Raw genomic sequence first — 17,520 nt, forward strand, 5'->3', positions numbered from 1 at the left:
ATAAGTCAAAATGTCTAATCAAGAAAATTCAATCCTCAAAAGTCCACATGTGAAGAATCATGACAGTCACCATCACCTCTACAGTTGGAAACTTGAACCAATACACTAGACTGAAGTATATTTCACCTTCTTCATTAATGGAGCGACTCTCTGGCGTCGCTGCTCAAACTGCTGCCAGTTCTCGCAGCTGGATGTTGAAACTACTTCATCAGGTATAAACTTTTATGAACCAGAGCACTTGTTTTATCTGCAAACCATTAAACCCAGCAAATTAATGTGACTTCAGAAAAATGCAGTTCACACATTTTGGCTCAAATGAAGCGTCATTCTCATTATCCGAAGTGTTCATCTATTATACTTTTAATTAATTAACGTCACCCTGAGTTAAAACGGATTCGATCATGAGAGATGTGTGCAGACTGATGGGTATTATTTTATTCTATTGATGGTGAGAACGGAGTCCTGGTAAGAAAAAGCAACAGCGTTCATTCTTCGTTACATTACTCGTTACACGGGGGATTAAAGCATCATACGGTGGCAACACATGGCGCACATCCAGCCTTTAAATCTGTGGGACGCTTGATCCCGCTGAGCGCAGGAGGGATGGAGGAGGGATAGGATGGATGGGGGGAGGGATGCAGGGTGCAGCATCAGTACCACCGGCAGCAGAGGCTCGGTCAGAGTGCAGCAGCAGCAGCTTCTCCGCAGCGTCACCGCACACAAACACACAGGAGCAACACAGACTCACACAGTCGACCTAAATTAATTTAGTAGCGCAATTATCCCAAAACTGCCCCTGGGTATTCAGCAGCAGCCGGAAAAAAAAAGAAGAAATTAACGAAGAAGGAGGACGAAGGATGTGACAGATGTTGGAAAAGTCTGGTTGGATGTAGAGCGGAGGAGGAGGAGGAGGAAGAGGAGAGGAACTGTCCTGAACTGAGAGATGTTTTTCTGCTGCGGACAGACGATGATGAAGATTTACTGCAACGATTCCTTCACTGAAATCTTCCTCTGGTGAGTTTAATTTTCAGATTCAAAACACATGAAGCTACTTTATTTCTTTTTAGTTTTCCAGCAGTTTGACTTGATTCTGAAGCTGCGTCCCTGCGTCTATTTATTTATAGCATGGATCCAGTTTGTATTTAGGTCTTAATCTGACTGAATCTCTCTGTGTAATGTTCCTATAGACAGTGTCATAGTGTGTCATTGTACATATACTTCATTTATTATTTTAAAGTCCTTCTGTTGGTGCTGTCCTGTTGATTCTTTCAACTCTAATATGCTTTAATATTCTAATATCATATTTCATTATAACATGTGGTATTTGAAATACATAGAAATAGAAATATCTCTCAAGACTAAATCTTATTTTCAAAATCTTATGAACAAAAACGTACATTTTAAATAGTTTAAAGTTTCCTGTTTCTTTGTTGTTGTTTTTATCGTGTTGGTAGTTTTGTCACCATTTGGAGAATAAGATTGAAGACGTGTCCGAGTCAAGTCTTTGCACAACAATTTCTATGATAAAAACCTCCATAGCACTTATATGATTATTTATAACAATAGTAACATGTGTTGTGCTAATAGATTTAAATAGGTGACCGACCTATATCAATATTTTTTGATGTCCTGTATTTTTATTGAATCTCTTCTTTAAAAAGTTTAGGGCAAACTTTTCATTCTGTTTCAGCCTGGTTGCTACGTTGTTGGTGTAGGTTTGTGGTTTTGTTGTTCTTGTTGTTAGTGGAGTTACAGCGTGTCCGCGTGAACAGTAATCCTCGAGTTAGTTTGTTCCATAAACCTAAAAAGGAGCAGACGTCAGTGACTGCAGCCTCATTTTCCCCCTGGGACAGTGTGTGTGTGTATGTGTGTGTGCGTGTGTGTGTGTGTGTGTGTGTGTGTGTGTGTGTGTGTGTGTGTGTGTGTGTGTCCGTATGTGTGTGTGTGTGTGTTTCAGCCAAAGACCGTTTTGTTCTCCTCGCATTATGTTTGATCTTCATCTCACCTCAGTCTGACATCATTTCGCTGAGGCCGCTGAAGTGAACAAACTCTGGGTCGTCCCCCTCTTTTGTCGTAACGAGGTCGCACATCACGTCGGTTACGATGCGGCTCTGCAGGAGCAGATCACCATCGAGGGAGAACCAAGGATTTGACGCTTGGGAATCTGCCAAATGGGCAATTTAATCAGAGGGCACTTTATGCACAGGAAGTATGTCAGTCTCCTTGTTAGGGAGTGATTTATCTGGACTGGTGTATCGGGCAGTCGCTCCACTCCTCCATTGATTTCAGCCTCAGGCAATAAGACAAATCCTTAACGTCTTTGCTTCGCCTGCATGTTGTCGGTGGTGTTGTAAATGTATTTTGAGCTGGAGCACTTTGACTTCATCTGATTAATGGCTTCTTCAAATTCTAAAAGTTCTCTGCTGAATATTCAAGATTAACTCTGGTTGCGAATAAGACTTCTAAGTCTTTTTAACTGATCTAACGTTCAGCTTCACTCTTCAACTTGCTGGACCTGATTCTGATTTTCTCCATATTCACACTCACTGAAACATCAGACACGTTTTTTAATCAAGCAGCTGCTTTAAGAAGAGAAAGTTTCACAGTGCTGCTTTAATCATAAAGAAACTGTCGTTCTGTGGCAGGTTTTTCAGATTCAGTTCGGTCACATGAGGAACTCAGGAGGTAGAGAGGGTCGATCCCCGGCTCATCCATTCTGTCTTCCTGTAGTGTCCTTGTGCAAGACACTGGACCCCAACTGCCCAGGGGCTGTGGTGACAGAGTGTGAATGGTGTGTGACAGAAAAAGTGCTGCAGTGCTGAATGAATGGGTGAATGTAAAGAGCTTTGAGTGGTTGACTGACAATACACATTACAAATACAGTCAGTTTACCTTGTAGTTACAGTATGAGTTTACCTCAAAGACACATCCCATGGTCGTCCTCTGTGGACCGAGCACTCGTGTGCGTCCTCAGCTCAGTAACTGTGATTAACTCCGAAAACAGGAATAAATTGAGGAGTGATAAAATTGAATTTTGAGTAAATTCAGTCTCAGCTCATTAACTCTGTCTGAAAGAAAACTCACCACAAGAATCAAATATGAATTCTTATATGAAATCGCAAAATTTAAAATAATAATCTCAGACTCTCATCAAATACTCAAACATTATAAATATCCAAGTATCTATAATTCTGGGTAATACTATTTTATTCTCCCATGTACTTAAAGTAATGTTACATGTCCTGTGAGTTTTCCTGTGAGACATGTGATGGACCAGTTGTGACATAATCAATACTTTTTTGCAGACTCTGTTTTAATATTTTCCAGATAAGCAGAAAGTTAATCCACCAGTGACTTCAGTTTGAAAATAACAGAATCTGCCTCCTGCTTAACTCTTTGTCCCGGTGGAGGAATTGAAAAAAATTGGGAGAGAGAGAATTTCCCTGCAGCTTTGACTTCGTTCCAACTCCGGCTCCTTAATTCCAGGCTTAACCAAAGAAGTGCGGAGCTTTCTGAGAGAAGGTGAATCTGAGCCTGGAACAATTCCTCTGCTCATCCACCCACCACATCTTCAGCTTCAACAGCCGCGAGATTAACAAAAGTCAGGTTCTGCACGTCTCCTGTTTCTAGATAAATCTGTTTTCACATGAGGTCTGGATCTGATGCTGTAGCTGCCGCACATGACAACATGAACTAAAGATTGAAGGAGCCAAGAAAATTCAGAAAATGAGAAAATATTAATAAACCAACAACTTCCACGACACAAGGCTCCAGTTTCCACTTGAAACTCCCTCATCACATGACACAGGTGATTAGATTAGACTCCTGCAAACCAGTTACATGTTACACACGTGTGGAACCGGTGGCGTGCAGCACTTTTGAACCCGTCTCGTGCACGAGCACTATTCAGGCCGCGCAGCCTTTTGTAATGATTCTGTGGATGAATGACAATCGTTAACTGCCACTGGAGAAATGTAGCCCGGCTACGAGTGCGGAGCTGAATGACTCTGGCCTGAGGCTGGAAGAAAAAGCGTCTTTTTATCAGAAGGTTTCTTTCAAGTTTTCTCTCGTTCATTTTTCACGTGTTTGTTCTTTCCGGTCTGATTATTTTCTTCTGTGTGTTCGGATTGTGTGACTGGCTTTGAAACCACGTTCCAGCTGGTTGCTTTTTTCACTGGAGCAATAATAGAGGGTCATACTGTACGTATCTGAACTAAAATACACGAAAACACCAATAACAACAAATCTGATAATCAAGTTTGAACATGGTTTTAAAGTAACAAGCCGACTTGTTCATAAAGTCATACAAGCTCAGTGTTAAGATTCATGGACGAAGGAAACGAGGAAGAACTCAACCACCAGACAGACGGCCCATAAAGTTTTTACCGTCCAGTCAGACGTCGTAGTTTCAGCTTCAGTTGTGCGTTTGTGTTTCCCAAACTACAACTCGTCCTTCACTCTTCTGTCTCTTTCACTCTGAGTCAGTCATTTTCGCCCCCTGCTGGTCAGAGAGAGAAAACTTGTTTCAGGCATTGGCTTCACTTTCTGGACCAGTGTCAATGTGCGTTGTTGTAAATGACTATAACACAAACAGGAATTGCGTTAGAAGGTGAAGAAATCGTCGTTATTATCTGATTTAATCACGATTATTAAAATATAAGAAACTGAGCCGGTGATTAAATTATGTTCCATTTAAATTTCTATAAATTGGACTCGGTGTTTGGTCACAGATGTGAGCGTCTGTGGGGAATCGAGTCTGTGACCTGCCAGTTACAGAGCGTCCACCCAAACCGCGCCCACGCAGGTGCAGCCGATGAAAACACAATGCGAGTGAGACAGGTTTGACGACACTGTCTCTCTGAATGATTGGTCTGCGCCTCCTGTTTGTTTTCCTCTTTTCTTTTTTTTTGCTCTGCACCACCGCTCCTGGCTCGGGCTCAGCTGGAAACCAGGTGGGATCGTGAGATTAGCGAAAACAGGCCTTCAAGTGCGCCAAAGAGGAAAAGCTCCACCTCCACACGAGTGAGAGGAGATTACACAGACCATCGCTTTCATGTGGAATAAAAAAATAACAGCAGTCGCTTCTTTCTTCTTTTTTTCCTCAAGACGTCAGTTGTCTCCCCAGCTGCAGGTTTGAGTGAAACTTTGTCTGGAATCACTTCTTTCACGTAACTTTTAGGTTTTGTCGTAAAAAAAGAAAAAAAGCATTCGGAGACAGATGGGATTGTCTTTTATCGCAGAGCCTCTGGGACAAAAGTGCAAAGTGCAGACACCGAGGACATTAAATTGTGTGTGAGTAGATTTTACATTTTTTAAAACTTGATTTTATTCATTTTTATTTACCCGTTTTTATTCTTTTATCTCTTTATTGCGTTCTTTCCCTCTTTTTTCTCCTTCTTTTCTGTGACTTTCGCTCCTCCCTCCTTATTCCCTTTTGTATTGCTAAGTAGGTTGTTGCTTCCTCCTTCTCCTCTTTCACCTTATTTCCATTCTTCCCATTTTATTCGTCCCTCTTATGTCATTTTTCTCGATCACACCATATTTAACTCCTTTACCTATCTAATCTCTCTCCCTCTGTTTCCTTCCCTTTTCCATCATTGCATTCTCCTTTATCTCCAAATAATGAAATCTAAAGTTTCAAGTAAAACGGTTTTCACATGTTTATTACAAAGGAATTTGGCCGAATCTCACAACTTGTATCTTCATATTGCACATTTACACAAAGCTCCTCTGGTTTATACTTTTACCATTTTCTATTTTAGATTCTGTTTCTATTCATCTTTTTTATTTCTCATTACATTTTCCTCTGACGCTGCTGAGTCAAACTTGAGTTTCCTCTTCGAAGGACCAACAAAGTTACATCATATCTCATCTTAGAAACAAACTTGGACGTTCTTCTTCTTGAAATTTTACTGGAATACTTTTTCTATGTTGAACGCTTGAGTCTTTCTTTTCTGTTGGAGTCAGATTTCTTCTGCAACAGAAACACTAGGATTGCAGTTGAAGTCTCAAGTCTTTCACACACGTTGCCCTGAATTAGTTTTACCAGCCCCTTCCACCAGTCACCTCTCCTTAAGTGCATGACCTCCCCTCGTCCCTCTGATGCACGGCGATGGATCCGTCGCATCGCCTCTGTTCGCTGAGACGACCTAATTTGTCACAACGCATAGGCGCTGCGCTGAGAGACTAATTCCCTTCCCTCATTTATTTGTGCTATTATTAATATTGCAGACGGAGCACTTTGCGTGACGATCCCACAGAGTCTTAACTCTCTCCTCGTCAGAATGAGGAATTAAAGCAGAGTGCTTTACCCAACACGCAGTCTGGAACCAGACCGACGTGAGTGGATCTGTCACTGTGACCCACTTACATCACACATTACACGGGTGTAAATACTCAAACACACTTGATGCCTCTGTCCCTCTGTTTATCATCTTTTCTTTTCCACATCTCGTTCGCCCTCTTTTTTTCTAGTTTATCAATATTAACTTTGCATTTCATCAAAATCCACGTGAGTCGCTGAATTGACAGAAGGGAAAACACTTTTAATTATTGAATGTAATTTGATGCATATTGCATATTTTGTTACAAGTAAAGTCGACGTAGGTGACATTAAAACATTAAAATGAAGAAGGCGACAGTTTAAAAAAACCACCCACACTCAGAGACCAACACAGACGTACACCATCATTCACTGGAACGAATCACAAAGCAGGGAACTCGAAATGTTCTCAGGCCATTTCATAACATTAAGATGAAACAGAGGCAAACAATTAATATAATCCCGTTAGTCACGGGCACATGAGCTCTCAGCCACGCTGACATTCACTTTTCGTTTTCTATGTCACTGTTAAATATGCAACAAGGCGAACGCACCCTCCTCTGTGATGTTACTCTCCTCACGACATTGTTAAATTAACATTAGAGATGCCTGAAGTCCTCAATGTCCGCAAGATGTCCTGCATCACGTGACCGTTTCATTCCTCCGCCACAAACTGGATTATGTCGTAACAGCGGATGAGGGACGGCATATGAAAGTTTACCTGTATGATTATATAATTTCTAAGATATGAGGCCTGGAGGCAACAGATCAGTTCCATCCGATTCTATTCAGGCATTTTTTTAATTGTAGACAAATACCTTTCTGAAAGTGTGACGTCACACATCAGAAGACATTTGACGACAGTAGACATTTTGGTTTTGAGCATGGAATGTTGTTATTAACGCAGTTAGCAGCTGCTACATTAGCCTGATTGACATATTGATCCTCCAGGTCCGTCCGTCGATGCTCTTTACGAGCTCCATCGAGCAGCAGGCGTTAGCAGAATTCTTCGAATTTGATATAAATGTTCAGTTGGATGAACCGATTTGAAATTGGTGGCCCAAGGTCAAAGGTCAAGGTTGCTATGACGTCATGAAGAACATTTGTTGCCTCATGAACACGATATCTCAGGAAAACCTGCAGAGAATCCTTTCAAATTTGGTAGAAACGATCACTTGGACTCAACTACTTCTACTGAATATTTCTCCTGCTGTTTGTGTCCCAGTCCCCTTTAGTTTGTTTTATTTACAAAGACGTATCTCCCAAAATAAACTTGTTTGCGACTCCTTTGCCCCCCGACAAACCCAAAGAGGACTGAGCGGGGCACTTTTGTTTTTCAGCCGACAGCTGTTGTGCCAGGAAACCTTTTAATATTTGCTGCTTGCATGCAGGGGGTCTCAGGGGCCATCACACTGCAGCAGGTGCCAGAAGCCCATAAAGAACACACTCACACCAGCTCCACCACCACCACCACACATTCAAACACACATTCAACCACTGGAAACATACAGACGCTACACAAAAGTGCAAAGGCACAGGCCGACTCTGTGATCCCTGCATTGTTGTTCTGTTCCAGACTCTTTAATTGGGGATTTGAGCCGAGCTCTTGTCTTTCTCACTGTGACAAGCTAAAAATAACCCTCAGACCAGTGTCAGAAAACCCTCGGCAGGCTCCGACTCCAGCAGAGAGGCTGCTTCGCACGGGGATTCGTGCTCTGCAGCGTCCGAACTCATCCAGTGGGCCCATGTTCCGCTTTCATTCACCTGTTGCAAAGACTGAAGTCTGCATCACGTGGTATGAATCATGAAGGAACCCATTTAATGTTGGTGTGGATCGATGCAAGTGCAACCGAAACTACGGTCTGCAAGGAAAGTAAAAACTTTATGGACACGCTGCACACGCTGCATGAGCAAACCACCAAGTTAGAGATCTTAATATTATTATGAGAAGTGTTAAAAGTATTTTTGATTCATTGTGAAACTATGGCAAGAGAAATTTGAATATGGCGGCGAACACTGTCAAGATATTTGATGAAATAAAGAGTTAGGACATTATCCTCAGTGGAGACACGAGCGTCTGTTAGTTTGCAGTATTTAACAAAAAGTACTTGACGGATCACCGGGACACTTGATTGAAGGATTTTCCATTAGTGGATCTTAATAAAAGAAATGAAACTGATATTTATGAGTAATTTGGTGCAGATCCAAATTAAAATGTGGATCTGGTGAATGTGATCGTGTCTTCATGAGGGAGCTGTTGGAAGAAAATTAAAAACTGTTCCATCAGATCTTTTGGTGCAGAGCAGCAGAACCTGCACACAAACCCCACACGTGTTGATAATTACACTCTGGTGATGCGATGCCCAGTGAAATCATTCCGCTGATTGGTTTTTAATTTCACCGGCAGCATCGTGGACATGATTCTGTCATAATCGTGACCATCGGAGGAACATAGAGCAAACCGAGTACAGTGAAGAATAAACGATGGTCCTGATTTTACCACAGGCTGGAAAGAGTCGGCAGGTTGATGAGAGGCGAAGAGGAGCCGAGCTGAGAGACGGGATGAGTTCGGTCTGATGATAGAGTCGAGCACAAACTGAGCAAAGTAAGAGAAGTTGAATTATCTCGGAGAATTAAGCGACGGTGGGAGTTCGTCCAAAAGACGTCATCTCTGCTGGAGGATTGTCTGAAGGGAGGTCACGTCCAATTGGCTTCGATAGTGTCTGCATTTTGTTGGTGAGGGTTTATGAGGTAACAGCTGGAGCTCGCCCGGCTTTAGGAGACTGGAAGGTTGTTTTTTTTTAAGTTCTGCTAAACGTTTTCTGCAGGGACATCCACTTCATGATGGTTCAGTCGGCCTCGACAGTGTCTGGCCAGACTGCAACTTGACAAATCCAAGACACGAGCAGATGGTGAAGGTTTCGTCAGTAATCAAACATCAGCATTAGTAAGAGAATTAAACAGAGCGGATCAATGGAAGCAGGAAGTTTTATTAAGGCAAAAAAAAAACTGTTGGTTGTTGTTCAATAAGTGTCCAGTGTGTGTGTGTATATATATATATATATACAGTATATATATATATATATATATATATATGATGATTATACATTTTGTAAGCACAAAGAGGAGGTTTAACACACAGTGGATCCACCTTAGATTTGTAAAATCATTTGCTCTTCATCAAGTGTTTGTCAAACTCTTTCTCAAACACTTTCTAATAAACCCTATGATCATAAACACGCCACGTTATTTTTCGGAAGACATCACCAGTTTGAGTTGTTTTTAGTTCTGTGTGATCCAGAGATTTAAACCTCGGCATTAACGGCTCCTCCGGTGACCGTCGTCCGCTCTAATTCGAAACGTCATTAATAGAAACGACAAGTGGCTGCGCGTAATAGAAAATAGTTAGCGTAATTAACACTGTAATGCGACACCCATGTGACCGCGCTCTCACGCCGGGTGTGAAATACATGTCGAAATTACAAACGCATTTATTCCTACGCTTTCTAATTTGACGGACGGGGTCAGTCCCGGCCGTGACTCCGAGGTCGCGACCTTGGATGAACTGCAGCTTTATGATGTGTGCAGAGTTGCAGAAGGACGAGCGACGCTGGTCCCCGATTGGTTGGAAGGGCTCGGCAACTGAGGGAACACCCCCCCCCCACCCTCTCTGAGACATCACGCATCTGCCGGACTCCGTCTCTCACACGCTGGCCCCCTGAGGGGGGTCAACACTTTTAAATTGTGAATCCCCCTCATGTATTACACGCAGATGAGACACTGAACACACTGATGAGGGTTTGCAAAGTTTGAAAAGACATTTCTTTGCCAATAATCAGCCTTTTCACATTTGATTGTTTTATTTGTTGGTTAGAAAATTAAGTGTGACGAGATCTTTGAAGAAGTCCCAATCTGTGTCGTCTGATTCAAGTCAAACACTGTTTGTTTTGCTGCGCACTGATTGCTGGCTGTGCACCAAATTACCCTTCGGTTCGGGGATAATAAAGATTTCTTGACTTGAAATCATCCAAGATATTTACATTTTTGCTAAATATGAAATTTTAAGTCAATAATATAAATCTGGAAGTACAAAAGCAGTGTTGTTATGCAAGAATTCCCATAAAACAACACAAAAAATATGAATAAATGAAAGTTAAATTTAATTAAAGGGTTTTGCAGATATTTTCGTTGTAGCTGTGATCACTTGTACGTGAGTTCCAACATGAAGAAAGTTAGTATCGGTGTGTGTCTGTTGTCGTCTGAGAGAACAACTCTGGGGTTGTGAGTCAGCGCTTCCGGCCAGCCGGTTATAAGAGCTGTTTGCATGAGGAGCAGCTTGATACAAAGACTGTGCCGCTCTGGGACTGTCAACAACTCTGCCCCTCAGAGGCGACGCTGCAGCGAGTCCAAAGTGTCTCATGGTGAGTGAGAAGCTGCTGCAGGTTATTCTCCATCTGGATTGTACCCGTTAAGGTTTAAGAGGAAACTGAACAGTTATGTTTTGGTCTTTGTATCGTCTGTGCAGCTCGGGGACGTTGTCGTTGCAAGAATTGGAGTGGATTTTGTTTTTTTAGGTTACTTCTGTTGCACGTCCTGTAGCAGTGGTGGTTTAAATAACACTTGAAGAATAATGTTTATTGTTTTATCGTACAAAGTTTTACATCAGAGACTCCATGGACTTTTTCAGAGAAGTCATTTTTGATCCCTCTCTTCATTCTGCCTCGGTAACATTTTTTCATTTCGACAACTATTTTTATGCTGTTTAATTTAGATTTTTAGTTCTTATTGGGTTTTTCTTGCCAGATTTTTTTGAGAATATCAATCCAAAGCATTGTGCGTCTGGAGCTTTGCTACTGCAGATGAATTTCAGCCAGTCTTTTAAAAGCTGGCCAGTCCTCGCCTCAGATGAGTCAGTGTCTTACAATAATTCAGAATATGCTCTCTGTTCATGCCAGTAATCAGAGGTGAGTAATCGTAACATTGGACACGAGTTTCTCACCTTGGAACAAAGATCCGAAGTTAAAATATTAAAACATCTCATTAATTCAAATATATGGATTCTTTCTGGAAACAGAATCGTGCATAAATTTAAGTGAACTTTAGAACTAAAAAGAGTTTTTTCTGTAGAAATATTCAAATTGAATAAAAATGTAAATGATAATAAATAACTGTGACTTCACACATTTGTCTTTTAGGGGTTCACTACCTGCAGCATGCGGTAGATTTCAAGTGTTTTTGCTTTATAAACTTTAAACAAACTCATGTTATTCAGAGAATCTGTACGACTCTGACTGCAGCTGCTCAGCCTAAATCCAGATGCTCGGCCCAGAGAGCAAAGCTTTCCTCTCCCCGAGGCCTCATCTGTGCTCTCAGAGGCTCGACACATGGGCCTGGACGCACTAATACTTATTTTTCTCATTTTTGGGGGGGGGGGGGGGGGGGGGGGGGTAGAAAAGACCATATGTGGACACTTCAAAGAGCATTAAGTTCTATTAATGGTTCTTTTCCAGTCTTTGGGGGATAAAATGTCCCGAGTAAAAAGTGAGATGTGTTCTTTGATAATCAGTTAAGTAGGGATTTGGTCGTCTGCGCACAGAGATGTCACTCGGTCTTATCAGCCGCGACATCTGCTTCACACTGGACTCGCTCTGATTTAAAGCATGTGCACTTTCTGTTGGGTTATCCCTCACATTCAGGAACAAAGACACACGTCAAGGAAAACCAAATGAATTTGAGACATAGAGAAAAAAATATCAAACAGAAAAGGCTCAAGAGTCTCGTTGCTCCTCTGCATGGTCACTGTTCTCTATGAGACCAGCTGCTGTAAAATTAATTATTTACACACAGGACGGGACCGTCTGTAAAAATGTATTTGTGTTGTTTTTTAATTCGCCTACTTGGCCTCCTGGTTCTGAGCTGGAACAAGTGAAAGCTGGAGCAACAATCTGAGGGATGATGGATCATATTAGCTGATATTTTATCTTAAAACTCTTTAATTTAGAACCAGAATGTCACTCGGTCATTTTCAAACAGCCCCCTCAGTTTCAAGCTGCTGTGGAAATATTGAAAACAACCTAATTCACATTGTAAAACACAGACTCACACCACACCCTCTTTTTTCGAGGCTGACTTGTTTTTCACCCTTTGTCACCGGATCCATTGTTTAAGCCAAATGTTATTAACTTGTAATTTTGTCTCTGTGTCTCTGTTCAGGAAATTCTAAAGGGCATGTTACTGACGGAACTTCCTCCAAACACAGGACTTAACTCGAGTCTGATTCCAACTTGACTGCCACTGGTTATGAAAATCTGCACACCGAGACTGAAACGGTACGTCCAGGCACAAGTTTTAAGTAAACTAAGACAAAAAATGCTTCTCAGTCAAGCTCATAACTCATCAGAACTTGTCTTTCTGTCTTTTCAGGCAGGGGGTAAGATGTTTGTGGAGTCAGTCGTCCGGTGGGGGGCGTGGAGCGTCCTGCTCCAGTTTGGACTGGGTGTAGCTGCAGGAGGTTGTCCGTCACGCTGTGTGTGTCGACCCGAGGTCAAAGAAGTGATCTGCTCTGGAAAACATTTGAATTCTGTGCCAGAGGGCTTTTCCAGCGATGCCAGGCGTTTGGATTTCTCTCACAATAAGATTAAGACAGTGGGCCGCCGCCAGTTCTCTGGCCTCCTGCAACTTCAAGAGTTGGACCTCAGCGATAACATAATCTCCATGATTGAGGTAGAGGCTTTCCAAGGCCTGCAGAATCTCAGGACGCTTCGGATTAAGAATAACCGACTCAAGATCATCCCAGTCGGGGTGTTCTCTGGCCTGTCCGGCCTGCGCCTTCTAGATTTAAGCCAGAATGAGATTCTGGTCTTCCTGGACTACACCTTCAAAGAAATGGTGAGCCTGCAAACGCTGGAGGCTGGAGAGAATGATTTAGTGTTCATCTCGCAGCGGGCGTTCGTTGGTCTACAGAATCTGCAGGAGCTCAATTTAGATCGCAGCAACCTGACGTCTATTCCCACTGAGGCATTGTCGCAGCTCCAGAGCCTGACGCGTCTTCGAATGCTGCGCCTGACCATCACGACACTTCCTAACAACGCTTTCCGACGACTCCACCGTCTGCGCAGCCTCCTGATAGCAAACTGGCCAGCCCTGGACTCTATAGCTAGCAACAGCCTGATTGGTCTCAATTTGACCTCGCTTGTCATCAGCAGCTGCAACCTCAGTGCTGTTCCTTATTCAGCGCTGCGTCACCTGGTGTACCTGCGCTTCCTGGACCTATCCTACAACCCCATCACTGTTATCCAAGGTAATCTGCTCAGTGACCTCCTGCGACTCCAGGAGTTACACCTAGCAGGGGGGAGCCTGCTACGAATAGAGCCAGGGGCCTTCAGGGGACTGGCCTACTTTCGTATGCTCAATGTGACATTCAATCAGCTTGCTACTTTAGAGGAGAGTGTCTTCCACTCTGTGGGGAACCTTCAGGTGCTGCGGTTGGATGGGAATCCCCTGTCATGTGACTGCCGCCTTCTGTGGGTAGTCCGTCGCAGATTACGCTTGAACTTTGACGGACATCAGCCAACTTGTTCCTCCCCGGATGCAGTGAGACAGCGTGAATTCAGAGACTTCTCAGAGAAGGAACTCCCGAGGCTGTTTACCTGCCGCCCTGCTCGAATCATGGACCGCAGGCCGCAGGAGGCCAGAGTGGAGGAGGGTACGACAGTTCTCTTCTCCTGCAAAGCTGACGGGGATCCGTTCCCATCCATCACCTGGATCTCCTCCCACAAGAATTTGGTTTCTGCAACAGGAAGGATCAGAGTTTTGCCCAACGGCACTCTAGAAGTGCGTTTTGCCCAAGTACAGGACAGTGGTACCTATCAGTGCCTGGCGAGCAACGCGGCCGGCAATGACAGCCTGACTGTCGGCCTCTATGTGAAGGGCCTCCCCCGTAACCGAACCATCCCTTTCTTCTCAGAGGAGGGTTGGGCGGAGCCTTCGAATCCCCAAGCTGCCAACTCCTCGGCTCAAATGGCCAAGCCGTACCCGTTCGACGCAAAGACGCTGATCATCGCCACTACCATGGGCTTCCTGTCGTTTCTCAGCTCGGTGGCCATCTGCTTCGTCTTCATGTTCTTCTGGAGCCAGAGCAAAGGACAGATCAAGCACACAGCAACTATTGACTTTGTTCCTCGATCGTCCATGGGCGGAGGAGGAGAGGGAGGTGATGGTGGCAGGTTCACCATGAAGCTTATTTAAAGCAGAGCTGAAAGGGGTCTTCACGGTGTCTGTCGGTTCTTTGCAATATGGACCCTCCCCTCCGTTGGGACCCTCAGAGACAGAGACATCTATTCGAAGGCATCAGTGCCAGTCTGTTGAGCTTCTAATTTAAGAGCTGAAAGTCTCGGTGCCCACTCGGCCGTGTTATCTAACTAATGAATATCTCATGGTCCTGGGACAGAGTGATGTCGACAGACTGTTGGCAGAGATGTGTCATGGTGGCTGAACAACCTCTGCTTTGACAGGTGGAATTTTTTATGTAGCATGTAATTATGTTTAAATTTGAACAGATTTGGGGAAATACACACAGAGTCTTTGAATTAGACACATTAAACAAATGTCTCTGCGCTGTTTAAACACATCAGGTCCACATCGTACAAGTCAAGTGAATATTGACCCTTTTGACCCCTGGGTTGCTTTTTTCACTCACCAACAGAGAATCATGTCGGAGACTGTTAATTCAGCATTGGTTGTAAGACTTTAACTTTAATATGAATATGTGACGTTAAAGCTTTTGATACTTGCAATAAATATATATGGAATAGTGTCGCCAAGTAATTTCTGATCTCAAGTTTGTGGTTACATTTTTGAAATGTGTCGAGCTTTGCATTATGTTTGATTTCCAGCTTGATTTAAATGATAATGTGAGAGGACGGATTACATATTACATACTGTACCATGATATACATAGGAATGTTCCCATTTCATGCTTAAAACTAGAATGTCACTAAGTCGACTGCATGTACTGCCACCAAGACCCAACACCCCCCCCCCCCCCCCCCCCTTATGAAACCACATTTAAGTTCATTTGATCTGGATTTTCAAATAAGTAAATATCAGTCCCCAGAACATGTCTGGTAAAGTTTATTAAGATCCATAAATTAATGCAACAGGTCCATTAAGTTTCTGTCCAGTACTTTTTGTGTGATCTTAAAAAAACAAACACTGATGAAAACACAACCTTCTTGCTGGAGAGGTGACGAGTTCATGAGGTCCAAACTGGATCACTGTCTTTGTTTTGTACTTTATCATGTGATGACGTTAGATGCTTTCTTTGTTTCAGCAGACGATGATACCATCGCTTTGTTTTTATATGAAAGAATTCACTTTTTTATTTCCTACCCACACAAATGACTGAAAAACATGTGCCTCAGTAACATTCTCACCACGGACAGAGAGAATGCTCACGGTTATCTTGTAAATATTTAGGTCAAGGGCGTTTGTGCGCGCCGGGTTTATTCTATCATTTGATCTAGTTGTGGGGATTAGTGTCACTCTGATGCACCACTCTTGTTGTGTATAAACTTCATTGTGTCAGATGTACTATGCACAAAGCGACGCTTTATCGAGCCAGGATGAGAGGATGTCAATGATGCACACACAAGCTCTGACAAGTTTGTTTGGCGCTCGCTGTCTTGTTCATAAATGACTGCTTTTTTCACTTGATGTTATTAAATGCATATATTTAAACCAGCCTGCATGTTGTGTTTGCAATGCCTTCTGTAAAATGTTTTAGGATCTCATCAGACGGGTTCAAAAGCCAAATCCAATCATTTTAGAAACAATCTCTCGGTGGATCTTCATCTGAAACGACGCTATTGTCGGGGAATTGGCAGGAGAGGGATACATTTTCTTGCATAACCACTTAATCTCCGTGTCGTGGGCCCATTGTGAGGACTTTGTCTTTCAATTTGAAACAGAAAGTGGCTTCGTTGCAAGACAACAAAGCTGCAGCTGGCAGTTTTCTGCGAGGAGAAGGATTATGTGAGCGGAGGAACGCCATCGTGGCTGTTGTCTCTCAGAACCACCTGTGTCCCTGCTGTAAAACAAACACATCTCTCATCTCCTGTTTCCCCTTCGCTGCTGATTCTCCGTTAAAAACAAATTACGACATTTGAGAGCGATAAACCAAATGTTAACCAATAAATTACCCTCACTTCACTTTAGTGCCGTTCAGAGACCGGCAGCGATCGGAGTGGATTCACCGGACGGCAAATCAGTTGCCCAGAATAACCCAGAAAGAAGAGTGGAGAAAAACTGATAATCACGTGTGAGCAGAGATTTGAACCCTGTTGGATTACCTCTGCATGTCTCAATCTGTTATATAGGTCTGTCTGGTGCTATCCTCTGTTCGCAACTCTTCACTCCCATTGGACAGAAAGCCAGGGGGGCAGATTAAAGTGGTATTTAAAAGCCACTCCCCCTCCAGTGACTGCCACCAACACAACACCGAGATGTTATCTGTTGTCAGGTTAGTTTCATGCTCCCCCGCTGGTGACGGTGACGACTACAGAGATTTATTTGACACTATTATCCACAGTGACATTCTTGAATGAGTAGATCCTCTAAATTAAAAATAAATCCTCTATATTTGAACCCATTCATACACTGCATCTATCCATTTATCTTTATCTATCACACCACACAGCCTTCAGGGGCAACTCAGGGTTCAGACAAGAAAGAAACTTGGGGAATCACCAAAGATAATAGTTGTAATAGTTTTGTTCTGATAGTTTTGTCCAAATTTCAATCCACGTCCATATCTTCAAGATAAATCATTCTGAAAGTGTCGGACCGACTGATGCTTCATGGGGCCACACACCTACTGTGTCTGTTTTTCTCTGAGCTACGATTCTCTGCGATCTCTGTGTCCTTCTCTAAATAAATGAATCACTGCCTTATCTCCGTACGACATTGAGACAACTAAACAAAAAACACGTTTGCAAAATGCAACATTCCTCATCTTGTATCTGTGTTAACCATAAAATCATGGTTATCTTGCTTTCCACTTGTTTTCATTTGATTTGTGAGCGCTGCTAAAACCACAGTTTAAAGGGATTCATTATATTAAAAAAGCATTTATCAATTTGTATAAATTATCCTTTAGTGGTTTGTGGAAAAAGAAGAAATCCACCTCACTTTGCATGATT

The 17,520-nt window shown here is 42.9% G+C and overlaps 1 protein-coding gene across 4 annotated transcripts; it reads left to right on the top strand.

Moving 5' to 3' along the window:
• The first annotated feature begins 644 nt into the window (after positions 1-644).
• lingo4b (leucine rich repeat and Ig domain containing 4b) lies at positions 645-16,065 on the top strand. Of its 4 annotated transcripts, XM_069537684.1 has the most exons (4): positions 3,217-5,131; positions 5,241-5,292; positions 12,536-12,651; positions 12,746-16,065. In XM_069537684.1, exon 4 carries the CDS (start codon positions 12,758-12,760, stop codon positions 14,567-14,569), a length of 1,812 nt encoding a protein of 603 aa, XP_069393785.1. In that variant the 5' UTR covers positions 3,217-5,131; positions 5,241-5,292; positions 12,536-12,651; positions 12,746-12,757; the 3' UTR covers positions 14,570-16,065. The 4 variants fall into 4 exon arrangements, with proteins under 4 accessions (XP_019948827.2, XP_069393785.1, XP_019948826.2 ...); XM_020093268.2 differs by lacking the exons at positions 3,217-5,131; positions 5,241-5,292 and adding an exon at positions 645-1,014; XM_020093267.2 differs by lacking the exons at positions 3,217-5,131; positions 5,241-5,292 and adding an exon at positions 10,133-10,743.
• The last annotated feature ends 1,455 nt before the right edge of the window (positions 16,066-17,520 follow it).

The sequence above is a fragment of the Paralichthys olivaceus genome, chromosome 13 (assembly GCF_024713975.1).
Source record: "Paralichthys olivaceus isolate ysfri-2021 chromosome 13, ASM2471397v2, whole genome shotgun sequence".
NCBI lineage: Eukaryota > Metazoa > Chordata > Actinopteri > Pleuronectiformes > Paralichthyidae > Paralichthys > Paralichthys olivaceus.

Bases quoted from the DNA above. Each gene is read 5' to 3' on its own strand.
- lingo4b (XM_020093268.2), top strand. From the start codon at position 12,758: ATGTTTGTGGAGTCAGTCGTCCGGTGGGGGGCGTGGAGCGTCCTGCTC.